This window comes from Globicephala melas, chromosome 12 (assembly GCF_963455315.2).
Source record: "Globicephala melas chromosome 12, mGloMel1.2, whole genome shotgun sequence".
Lineage (NCBI taxonomy): Eukaryota > Metazoa > Chordata > Mammalia > Artiodactyla > Delphinidae > Globicephala > Globicephala melas.
Window position 1 is genome coordinate 82,524,755 of NC_083325.1, and position 13,034 is coordinate 82,537,788.

A 13,034-nucleotide genomic window follows, 5' to 3' on the forward strand; every position below is an offset into this window, starting at 1 on the left:
AGCCTTAGAAAGCGGCAGCCCTGGGCCCTCCTGTGCTGCCAGGACTGCAGCCTCCGCTCCGCCTGCCCCGGAAATGACAGGCTCCCGTCCCCTCCCCTCTCCCCAGCTGAAGTCCGGAAGCCTGGTCTCGAGGGAGCAGTATGGGCCTTGGATCAAGGGCCTGTGAGGTCAGACCACGGCCCGGGCAGGCTCACTTTGAATCAAAACACGCTGTACACAGGCGGCTGCCCTTGAGCAACAATGATGTCATCTAAGAACCAAAACAAGGCCTTCCCGGCAGCGGCAGAAAGAAGGACCTGTGACCACACAGGCGGCGGTCTGCTGCCCGGGCAGCCAGACGGGCCTTCAGATGGTTCTGACTCTGCGCGCTCAGCCTCTGCTGCAATCATTCCACGCTCCAAGCACAGCGAGAGGCAGAGAACCAACAAAAACAAAGGGTGCCCGGGCAGAGCAGAGAGCCGTAAAGGGATTAAGTCCATTGACAGGTGAGAAAACCAAGACCCAGGGAGGTGACCTGCCAAGGTCACAAAGGACCAAGCCTGACTGTCCCAAGGCCATTACTGCTGGCCCTCCAGCAAACACAGCCCAGAAGACTTGGGTGTACCCTCAGGGACATCAGATTAAAATCCCACCTGCTGGGGGCAACACTGTGTTTCTCCAGTGAATTCTCTCAATCACTAGTTCCCTGGGTGCTCTGCAGAAGAAAAATACTTCCCCATCCGGATAATATCAGGAAAGCCTGAGACAAGCTGTCTCAAAGGTCTCTTGACTGCAGTACTTTTCAGAGCCTTTACTACACGTGCATGAGCAATGTTCAGCAGCCGGCCATGAGCTCTGCCCTAGCGTCCTTGACCTTTGTTTGCACAGGGCTGGGGTACGGGACCAGCTGGAAGTTGTGGGCACCCAACTCCCAGGCGGCCTAGAGATAATGCAACACATACGAACAAATGAAGCTGAATTCCCACCTCCTGAGAGGAGAAGCAGCGGCTGTTAGAGTCGTGCCATTTGGACTGGGAATGGATACGATGTAACAATAACATCTAATTTTAATTGACGTGGATTTTGAATAGAATGTAAGCATTTTGATCATTATCGTAATGTGAGCTCAAATCCTAGAATCCTCAGGACCAGGTTTTTATGTAGAAAATAGCTCTAGGCCCTAAGTCCACGCTTCAGTCTAGGGCCCTATGAGTTACCTGCTGGGAAGTAAGACCAGTTCATCAATTGAACAAAATAATTTTTTTTGATTAGCCTCGGCAAGAAATCTCAGTGTAACTATCAGATTGCATTTGGGAAGGCATTTTGGTGACTTCTAATCTGTAAAGATTTGTATTTGTCCTAAGAGGATCTGCTGGCTTCAATTCCACCAGTCTGAGCAGGCTGGAGAAAAACCAAAGCAAACGACACCTTCGAACAGGGAAACCAGAAATGGCCTGTTTAAGCACAGGGACTCTCCCAGGAGGGGCCTGAGAGAAGAGGGCTCCCTGTATGAGCCAGCCCCCAAGAACAGGCAGGAGGACGCTAGGGACAGCCATCACGGCAAGAAGCGAACCGCAAGCCAAAAGATGCCCAAGTTGATCTTGAACTCCAGGGTCAAGGCATTCACCACGCCAGGAGGCATGCAGTGCTGCATGCCTTGCCTCCCTCGAGGGAAGGGAGATGCAAGGAAGAGCGGGGAGGGAAAAAACAGTTGCTATCTGTGTTATATGGATATCGTGACCACGCTACGAGATTGTCACTTGAGAAATCCATCGTCACCTGATCACTGTATCCCTACAACCAGACTGAGATTCCACCTTCCGGGGGACATGCGGGTGGCACACTGAGCACACACACAACAAACAACGCACAACCTACTCTTTAAACATTTCATTTTCTCCTTCAAACCTGCAACGTAATAAGGTGGAGTTATTAGACTGCATTAACATACAAAACTAAGTTCAGATTTGGGAGTACGAACATTTCCATGTATCAGTTAAAACAAGCAAAGAAAAAGCTTTCGAGTGTTCCCAGGAGGGAATTCCCTGGCGGTTCAGTGGTTAGGACTCCACGCTTCCACTGCAGGGGGCACGAGTTCGATCTCTGGTCAGGGAGTTAAGACCCCACATGCCACACGGCGGCCACAAAAAAGAAATGTTCGCCGAAGGGAAAAGACTTTAATTTATATGTAATAAATGATATAAATAAATATTAAATATAGAATATATGTTCTCATTTTCAGTATACTTATGCATAGAGTCATAGGTCTAATTATCTCTACAGATGCTGAAACACCTAATTCTAAGGTTTCCAAAGCCTCAAAGCTTTTGTCTTGCACGTTTTAAGTGCACTCAAATTGTTTGTACACTAATTCATGGACCAAAACATCCTTGGAATCTAAAGATTTATCCTGTTTGCATAGGGGAGACAGAACGCCAAAGGCAAACATGCTACCCAAAGTGTTTTTGGTCCATCTCTCCTCCGCCTACTGGGCACAACTAAAGAATTCAGTCTGAGGCATTCCCAGCAATGGAGGCATTTTTCAGCCTCGTTTGGGGAAAGGGATAAATGGGTTGGGGGGTGGGGACGGAATACTCCATGCGGGATAAAGTGGGGGCTGATAGACAAGGTGGGTGAGCCAACCAACCATTAAACCTCATTGAACCCATTTTCATTTCAAATTTCACTGAGGAGTTCAGCTACAGGTAAGAAATGCCAGATGCTTTAGAAATGAGACAGCAGGATTATAAGCTTGTAAAGGGGCACGTCTTCCAAACAGCGGTGCCGATGTGTCAGTCTAGAGCCTCCGTGGTACCTGCATCATTTCAGCCGCTACTGTGTGGTCACATGTGAGGCCACTGATGGACCAAAATGGGCTGGGAAAGCACCGTCATAAACGCACTTCAGGAACCTACCTCCATTGGCCAGGAGGTTCTCCTGGACCTTCCCCTTTGCATCCTCCATCACTTCCACCACACTCTGGGCCATTCTCTTTATGAGGCTTTGGGGAAAGAACAAAAAGCCAGTTAGAGTAGGGAACTGCCCTCAGCATACTCTCACACTCTGCTGGCAGGAAAAGGACCAGAGTCACCCTTTGGGAGAACAACCCAGCAATATGCATGAAGAGACGTAAAATGCTAACCAGTATTTAAACCAGTGTTTCCACTTCTGGGAAACTATCTTAAGGAAACAGGACAAACAGAAAAAGCTTTCTGAATAAAAAGATGTTCTTCGCAGTAACGTTGCTGACAGCGAAAAACTGGGAGCCGCTGGAAGGTCTGACAATAGCGGATTGTTTAAGTGAAGGACGGTATACCCAGCTGAGGGGTTATTAGCAGCCACTGAAAATAGGTTTACAAGGAATTTCTAATACCGTGGAACAAGGCGTGCATTATAATGTTACGTGGAAAGAAAACAAGATACAGACTTATACACACAGTATGGCTGCAGCTATGTGAAAATGCTCTTCCTACTTTACATATTTTCTATTCTAATCCAGTATTGCTTTTATAATTAGAAAATTAAAACTTTCTAAGTCTTCAGAAAACATACTGAAGGCTCCAGAAAGTACGAGAAAGGAAAGGAAAGTATGAGACTTGGAGGCAGAAGGGCTCAAGTTCACTGTGGCTCTGCCAAAGGTATGACTCTGGCCAAATTCATTTAATCTCTTTGAGCCTCAGTTCTCTTCTCTGTAAAATGGGATGATACCCATTTTGCGGGATTGTTATAAATATTAATAGAACTAGTCAGGCAGGAGTGTCTGGTGGCAAAGAGTGTCCACTCCTGGAGGCCCATCAGTTAGAAGTCCAGCTGGCAGCAGGCCAACCAGGATCAAAGTCTAAAAGCTCTGATGATCTACATCTTTGCCTCAGGCCCTCTCTACTCATTCTCCTGGCTCCCAGGAGGGAGCAGGTGTTTGCAGGCAGGAGGATGAGGTCACTGAATTCCAAATGGAGAACACGGTTTTCTGCTGATGCAGACACTGGCCATGTGCCACTCAGAGTGGAGCCCAAGGGCCTAGGGCCCGACACAGAAAACTGAGGCAGAGGGCACTGAAAGGCCCCAGATTAAAGAAAGAGAGGGAGAGAGGGAAAGACGGAGAGAGGGAAGGAAAAAATGACAGAGTAGGCAGGGAGAGCAACTTGTTTTCGCATCTAACTTATGTATGTTCGTGACCATAAACTGAAAAATACAAGTATAAAGTAATTAACAAAAAATGAAGGGGCTTTCCTGGTGGTGCAGTGGTTGGGAATCTGCCTGCCAATGCAGGGGCACAGGTTCGAGCCCTGGTCCAGGAAGATCCCACATGCCGCGGAGCAACTGAGCCCATGCACCACAACTACTGAGCCCATGCGCTACAACTACTGAGCCTGTGCTCTAGAGCCTGCGAGCCACAACTACTGAGCCCACGTGCCACAACTACTGAAGCCCGCGTGCCTAGAGCCCATGCTCCGCAACAAGAGAAGTCACCGCAATGAGAAGCCCGAGCACTGCAATGAACAGTAGCCCCCGCTCGCCGCAACTAGAGAAAGCCCACGCACAGCAACAAAGACCCAATGCAGCCAAAAATAAATATAATTAATTATTTAATTAATTTTTTAAAAAAATGAACAACCACACTCTCCCACCCAAAAGGAAACACGTGCTTTGAATTCTGGCATACTTCCAAATACTTAACACTTCCACAGTTTATATTAAGTTGAGGTCCTCTTTTGTTTACCAAGTCCTCTATCACTGTTATCGAATCATCACAAAAATTCTCGAATTTTTGTGATGATTATCATCCCATTTTACAGATGGGAGACTGTGGCCCAGAGGAGTAATTTGCCTCCCAACTACCCAGTTTGTCTGTGGACCCCAAGGCTCTAGGCCACCTGGGCTCAAATCTCCACAAATGTGTTGGCATTTCTGAGGATAGCAGTTCTGCATCTTACTAATGACAACGGGGCAAGTTACCTAGCTAATCTCATTCTGTTTCCTTGGCAAAATGCGGGTGATGTTCCTCATCTCACAGAGTTTGGTGCAATGCATGTCAAGAACCAGGCCCCCGGGAGCTTGTGGTAGGTACCTTCAGATGAGCTCTCGGCAGCCTGATGGAGGCGCCTGGGCTCTCTGCCCTCTGGCTCCCCAGTAGATTCGATAGGAGACAGTGAGGGCAGGGGTAGGGGGTACAAATCTGGTTCCCTCCCAGTTCCAGTAACCTATCTCCCCTCATCTCCTATAGCCTAGGGGTGTGGCAACCTCTCTGCGTCTACCTGGGTTCCTGTACCATTCCCTGTGCTTCTCAACAGCCCTCATACAACTACACGCTCCTTTATGAATAGACCTTTCTCAAATCATCCTAACTGGAGCATGTCTTCTGTTATTTGTTAGAACCCTGACCCTATAAATTCATTCGCTCATTCACTCATTCATTTAGCAAATTCCAGACATTAATCAACTGTGTGCCAAGCACTGATTAGAGCGCTGTGAACCTAGATGCTATGCACAGAGCAGCCCCTGCTCTCAGAGAGCTTCTTTCTAATGCTGTCAAGCACTCCTCTTTATCATCATTATAGCGACACATGCAGGTTGCTGTCTCTTATTACCATATCCTCTGTCACATTCTGAGTAATTTACATGAAGGAAGTAGTAACTGCAACCCTAATGGCAATGCCTGAAGCACAGCAGCTGTTCAGGAAATGTTTGCTGAATGAATAAACGAATGTCATAGCACCTAAATAACACACATGCTTCCTTCCTAATCGACCTAAAAGCAGAACTCCCTCGTCATTCTGTTAATGACTCTTTGCTGTTCCCAATTCTAGCCTCCAAGAAATGTTTAACTATAACAAGCATGGAGGCGCACCTGCCCCTAGGTGTGTACACCACCACGGAACATCTCAGAATAGCACGGTCTGACGAAGCTTAATTGCTGGAAAACCTGCTTGTTACACGTAACAAAAATTCCCTGACTTACTGTGATCATTAACTACAGTCATCCGTGAATTGTGGTATGACAAAATCAGAACATTTTTCTCATTGAAAGGAATCTAAGAGTCTAGATGCTGTTTTAAATTTACTTTTCTCACTTTACAGTTCATTGTGAAAACCTTTACACGTCACGGTAGAGCTTCCTCATTCCTTTCATTGACTGCATAGTATTTCGTTGCAAGGTTGTATCATAACTAACTCTCCCGATTGAACATTTGGGCGGTTTACGCTTTGAATGATTTTGCAGCAAAGCATATATTTTGCCCATTTGTGCAGGCACATATGTAGGATAAATTGCAGACGAGTAACTACTGGAATACAGGGTGTGAGCACTTGCAGTTCTAACAGATAAGGCCAAATTATCCGCCAAGTATACAGAGCCAATGTACCCTCCCACCAACAATGGATGAGACCGCCTGCCTCCTAAAGTGATGGATTACGGATCTTTTTAATCCCTGCCAATCTGAGAGCTGAAAAGTTCTATCTCACTGGTGCTCCGACTTGCATCTGTTTGATCATCCATGAGGCTGGACATCTTTTGATAGGTTTATTAGACTCTACCGATGGCTGTCTTCTTCTGGTAATAGAGTGTTCATATCTTTCACTGGTTTCTCGTCATTTTTTTTAAAAAAAACATCGATTTGTAAGGGCTCTTAGGTGTTTTGGGGACTCAATTCTTGAGACGCTCTTTTGAGCTAGGTAACATCCCCACTCTGAAGATGAAAAAATTAAGACTTAAAGAGCTAAAAGTCCCCCTACAGTGAGTTATAAGTGTCAGAGCAGAAGTTGAGCCCAGATCTACATGACTCCAAAGCCATGCTCTTCAGTGCCTGTCTAAACTAAACTCTGGCTCCCTCCTCTAACACAAAAGCTTATACTAACCCACAAGGGAAGATACAGAAATCATATTTTTAATTAAAAAAGCAAATCGCAGATGATGTGCAACCTTGATTGGGGTTTGGTTACACTGAGGCACCCAACAAAATTCATCAACCTGTTCATACAAGATGTACACATTTCACTGTATGTACATTTTACCTTATAAAAAAATTTTTTTGATGGCCAACAGGCACATGAAAACATGCTCAATATCACTAATTATTTGAAAACTGCAAATCAAAACTATAATGAGGTATCACCTCACACTGGTCAGAATGACCATCATGAAAAAGTCTACAAATAATAAATGCCGGAGAGGGTGTGGAGAAAAAGGAACCCTCCTACACTGTTGGTGGGAATGTAAATTGATATAGCCACTGTGCAGAACAGTATGGAGGTTCCTTAAAAAACTAAAAATAGAGTTACCATATGATCTAGCAATCCCACTCCTGGGCATATATCCAGAGAAAACTCTAGTTAGAAAAGATACATTCACCCCAGTGTTCATAGCAGCACTGTGTATAATAGCCAAAACATGGAAACAAACCCAAATGTCCATCGACAGATGAGTGAATAAAGAAGACGTGGTACATATATACAATGGAATATTACTCAGCCATGAAAAAGAATGAAATAATGCCTTTTGCAGCAACATGGATGGACCTAGAGATTATCATATTAAGTGAAGTAAGTCAGAGAGAGAAAGACTTATATGTGAAATCTAAAAAAATGATACAAATGAACTTATTTACAAAACAGAAACCGACTCTCAGACATAGAAAATGAACTTACGGTTACCAAAGGGGACAATGGGGGGGGAGGGGAAAGATAAATTAGGAATTTGGGATTAATATACACTTACTACTATACATAAAATAGATAAACAACATGGACCTACTGTAAAACACAGGGAACTATATTCAATATCTTATTGAATAACCTATAATCACCATTACATTAACCTATAATGGAAAAGAATCTGAAAAAGAATATATATATGTATATGTATATATATAAAACTGAATCACTTTGCTGTACACCTGAAACTAACACAACATTGTAAAATAACATTCAATTTTTAAAAATTGGTAAAACAAAGAAAAGAAAAAATATTTTTTTACAAGATACTATCTTTGGTTTTTTTGGCCACACAGCATGTGGGATCTTAGTTTCCCTACCAGGGATCGAACCCGTGCCCCCTGCATTGGAAGTGCAGAGTCTTAACCACTGGACCGCCAGGGAAGTCCAACAGATACTATCTTTTTTTTTTTTTTTTTTTGTGGTACGCGGGCCTCTCACTGCTGTGGCCTCTCCCGTTGTGGAGCACAGGCTCCAGACGCGCAGGGTCAGCAGCCATGGCTCACGGGCCCAGCCGCCCCGCGGCATGCGGGATCCTCCCAGACCGGGTCACGAACCTGTGTCCCCTGCATCGGCAGGCGGATTCTCAACCACTGCGCCACCAGGGAAGCCCTATAATCCCACTTTAAAAAATTATATGTCAGTATACACCTAAACGAGAATCCTGAAAGAAAAGACACCAAACTGTTAACACTGGTTACCTTTGTGGGTACAAGAACAGCACTTTTCCCTTTCTATGTACTTCTGTAATGTCATGCTTGAATTAAGACATAATGTTACTTTTGTAAGTAGAAAACAAAAGAAATGAAATAAATAATAATATAATAATGAAATAAATAATAATGAATAAAAATAAATAAACATAGCAGCATTATTTACAAGAGCCAAAAGATTGAAGCAATCCAAGTGCCCGTTGGTGGATGAATCGATAAACAAAATGCGGTATTACCCATATAGTGGAATAATGATGCAGCCTTAAAAAGGAAGGAAATTCTGCTGCCTGATACAACATGGATGAACCTTGAGGTCATTATGTTAAGTGAAATAAAAAAAGAAACACTGTATAATTACACTTAAATGAGGTACCTAGAGTCAAATTCATAGAAACCTTAAGTAAAATGATGGTTTCCAGGAGCTGGAAGGAGGAGGGAATAAGGAGTTAGTGTAGTGTAAAATGGGTTAGCAGAGTTTCAGTTTTGCAAGATTAAAGAGTTCTGAAAATGAATGGCAGTGACGGTTGCACAACAATGTGAAGGTACTTAATGCCACCGAACTATTTTAAGAATGGTTAAAACGGTGATAAGTGGGAGAGAATTCCAGGACGATGGTAGTCACAAGCACCAGGAGCCTGTCTGCCCACCTAGACAACAGTGGCACTGGCAGAGTCTGTCTGCTGTTCTGTGACTGTTTTGGAGCTCTGGAGCCTATTGAAGGCTTGCAACTGTCGGGTGGAAGCTTGAACCATAAAACTGTAGTCAATCTGGGTCAGTTTCAGCTCTTAGCACAGTAGCAGCCATCCCTCCCCACCCCCAGCCATGGCAGGCAGCCCTGTGTTCCTGGAGTAGCTGATACAGTTTGCAGAAGCCAGGGTGGGCAAAGGACCCTGTCCTCTAAACAGTGGAGAATCTGCTCTGACTGCTACTTCTGATCACAGAGGCACAGACGAAGAGGTGGGCAGCCATTGCTGCCACCTCCCCACATTGTTGCGAAACCCCCTCCCTCTAGCTGTAGTGACTCCCAAGGGATTTAAAGGGCCAGTGCCCATTTTTCCTCCCTTCTTTTCTCTTTTTTTCCCATTTTTGGGAGCCGGACATTAAGACTAGGACATCCAAAAACAACTGTGCACATGGGGGAAATCAGAAAATGGCTGTGCATGTCCAGGGAAAGCCTCAGAAAAGACTTAAGGGGACTTTATGTTTACGCCTCAGGCTGGTCCTTGGCACAGAGACAAACTACAACAATAATTTTTTTTTTTTAATAATAAGCAAAAACAACAAAACCCAGCAAATCCTGGGGAAGGTGGAGGATCTGATTTCCAGAGTTACCACATTATTAGATTCAAATGTCCAGGGCTCAACAACAACAAAAGAAATCACAAAACATACAAAGAAACAGGAAAATAGGGCCCATTCAAAGGAAAGACATATATCAACATAAACTATCCCTGAAAAAGATCTGATGGCAGATCTACTAGACAAAGACTTTAAAACAATTGTCTTAAAGATGCTCAAAGAACTAAAAGAAGATGCAGAGAAAGTTAAGAAAACAAAGTATGAGCAAACTGGAAATATCAATAAAGAGATAGAAAACCTAAGGAGAAACCTAAAAGAAATTCTGGAGCTGGAAAGTACAATAACTGAAATAAAAAATTCACTGGAGGAATTCAAAGGCAGATTTGAGCAGGAAGAAGAAAGACTCGGTGAATTGAGGACAGGACATTGGAAATTATTGAGTCTGAGGAACAGAAATAAAAAGATAGAAGAAAAGTGAACAGAGCCTAAGGAACCTGTGGGACACCACCAAGTAGACCAACATGTGCATTGTGGTAGTCCCAGAAAAAGAAGAGAAAGGAGCAGAGAGAATATTTGAAGAAATAAAGATAAAGCTGAAAGACTTATATTTCTTGATTTCAAAACTTACTACAAATCTACAGTAATCAAAACAGTGTGGTACTAGCATAGACATACATATAGACCAATGGAATAGAATAGAGACCCCAGAAATAAACTCTCACATATATGATCAAATGATTTTTCACAAAGGAGCCAACAGCATTCAATGAGGAAAGGACAATTATTTCAACAAACAGTGCTGGGAAAACTGTAAAAGAATGAAGTTAATTTAACCCCTTACCTAACACCATATATAAAAATTAACTCAAAATGGATCAAAGACCTAAATGTAAGACCTGAAACCATAAAATGCTTGGAGTAAATCACAAGGCAAAAACTTAATGATATTGGACTAGGAAATGATTTCTTCAATACGACACCAAAAGCACAGGCAAAAAAAGAAAAAAAAAATACAAGTTGGACTTGAAAAATTTTAAACAGTGCATCAAAAACATTATCAACAGGATAAAAAGGCATCTCACAGCATGAGAGAAAAAAAATTGCAAACCATCTGATAAGGGATTAATATTCAGAATATATAGAGAATCCCTAAAAATCACAACATAAAAACATACAACTTCATTCAAAAATGGGCCTAGGGGGGCTTCCCTGGTGGCGCAGTGGTTGAGAGTCCGCCTGCCGATGCAGGGGACACGGGTTCGTGCCCCGGTCTGGGAAGATCCCACATGCCGCGGAGCGGCTGGGCCCGTGATCCATGGCCGCTGAGCCTGCGCGTCAGGAGCCTGTGCTCCACAACGGGAGAGGCCACAGCAGTGAGAGGCCCGCGTACCGCAAAAACAAAAAAAAACAAAAAAACAAAAACAAAAACAAAAAAAAAATGGGCCTAGGGCTTGAACAGACATTTCTCCAAAGGAGATATACAAATGGCCAACAAGCACTGAAAAGGGCTCAAAATCACCAGCCAACACTGATGGTGAGGAGGCCTGGTAAAATGCTTGGCAGAACAACAAAAAGTCACCCGTAAACATCAGGATAAAAGCTTAACCTCACTTGCTGGGATAAAGCATTTTTCACTTACCAGATGGGCACAGTAAAAAGATTTATAATTTCAGCACTGGCAAGTACTCTAGGAAATGGGAATACCCATGCCCCGTTGACACAGCGTGTCAAATGAACAGCTTTACAAGAGAGTATTTTCAGAATATCGATCAAACGTTTTTAACACACAGATATTTTTGCCCAGCAATTCTACTTCTAGGAATTGGCCCTTCTGATACGCTGGCTCCTGCGCAAAAAAACGTATACACAAGGATGTGGGCTGTGTCATGGTCTGTAATTGCAGAAGACAGGAAGTCATCTCAATGTTATCAATAGGGGACCCAGCTGATATAATGGATCACCAAGGAATCTCTAAAAAACAATGAGGCAGAGGGACTTCCCTGGCGGTCCATTGATTAAGACTCAGCACTTCCACTGCAGGGGGAGCAGGTGTGATCCCTGATTGGGGAACTGAGATCCCGCATGCCACGCCGCATGGCCAAAAAGCTAAAAACAAACTAACAAACAAAAAGCAATGAGGGAGGTATCTCAGACTGCCATGAAAGGTTGTACATCATGGAATAAAAGGAAAAAAGGCAAATAATAAACAGTATCTATAGTTAAGACCACGTTTTTGTAAAAAGCAAAAGACATAAACACTCAAACTTGTATTATGTATAGAAAAGTCTATAAAGATTCAAAATAAATTGTGGAAATGGTGTCCTTTGGGGAGTGGGACTGTAGAGGTGAATTCGGACTTAAAAAAACCAGCATGATTATGTATTAATAATAAAAAGACCAATAATGGTCCTGCAAATACACAAAGCAAGAAGCTAATAAAGGAATAAGTCAAAAGCATCTACCTGGGCACAGCCCATTAAGATTTCTTTCAAATTAACTGCTGATACCGTGGCAGTCATCTGGGGAGCCCCCACGGGGAGAATGAGTAAGATGGGGGTGGGGGGGGAGGCATCACCCAGGCAGGAGGTGGGGCAGGTAGGGAACAGAGAAGGGAGGAGCTAAGCAGGCAGAATCCAGAGACCTGGAATGGCAGGGATAAGAGTCAGGAAAGACGGAGATGCCTGTGGCCGAGTATGTGACAGAAACACCCTGTCCTCCCTTTCTACAAATCTTCTGGGGCACCTTGAGCACTGCTGATTTCTGCACCCTGGGCTCCAAGGGGGCCCAGAATCCCTGCTGCGCCTTGGGGTATATGAGGGCTCAAGAGCTAAGAGCACAGCTAGGCAGGTGTTCCTGAGATCTCTCTGTCTACCGCCTCTCCTCCTGCAATCTCATCTGGCCGTCTGGCGGGCAGGGCCTCAGGGCTTTCCCAGGCCCAGGTCTGTCGGGGGAAGGAGCAGCCGGGGCAGGAAGCCTGCCCCGCACTAGGTGGAAGTGGGCTGATCCCCACTCACCTGAGTGTCCCTGCCCCAGGGCTCAAGCACAGAGGTGCTTCCTAAATGGTGTCTCCACACCAAACTGTGCACAGCAAAGCATCCCTGTGGGCCACACTTTCATCAGGGCGCTCCGCCTCGGCTGGGCGATCTGTACCCACCCGCCTCTCGCCCTGCTCTGTGGGAAGGGCTGGGTCTCCTATACCCAGTTCTCTCATAAAGAGAGCACGGCTCTTTTATTCCGAGGTTCCGAGCTCCTGAGTGCAAGTGTACGGGACATGAAAGAGGGCATCCCCCCTCCCCTGGGTTTTCTGGGTAATTCAGGCAGAGCAGACTAAGG

The 13,034-nt window shown here is 44.5% G+C and overlaps 1 protein-coding gene across 5 annotated transcripts in view; it reads right to left on the minus strand.

The window, feature by feature from the left end:
* The window catches only part of ATP6V1C2 (ATPase H+ transporting V1 subunit C2), a 54,712-nt gene that overhangs the window by 22,351 nt on the left and 19,327 nt on the right, over window positions 1–13,034 (minus strand). For all 5 annotated transcript variants that reach the window (XM_070046831.1, XM_030844591.3, XM_030844589.3 and 2 more), the window contains one exon: window positions 2,895–2,980. In XM_070046831.1, coding sequence (XP_069902932.1) covers window positions 2,895–2,980 — 86 coding nt within the window. The remainder of the gene's footprint in view (window positions 1–2,894; window positions 2,981–13,034) is intronic.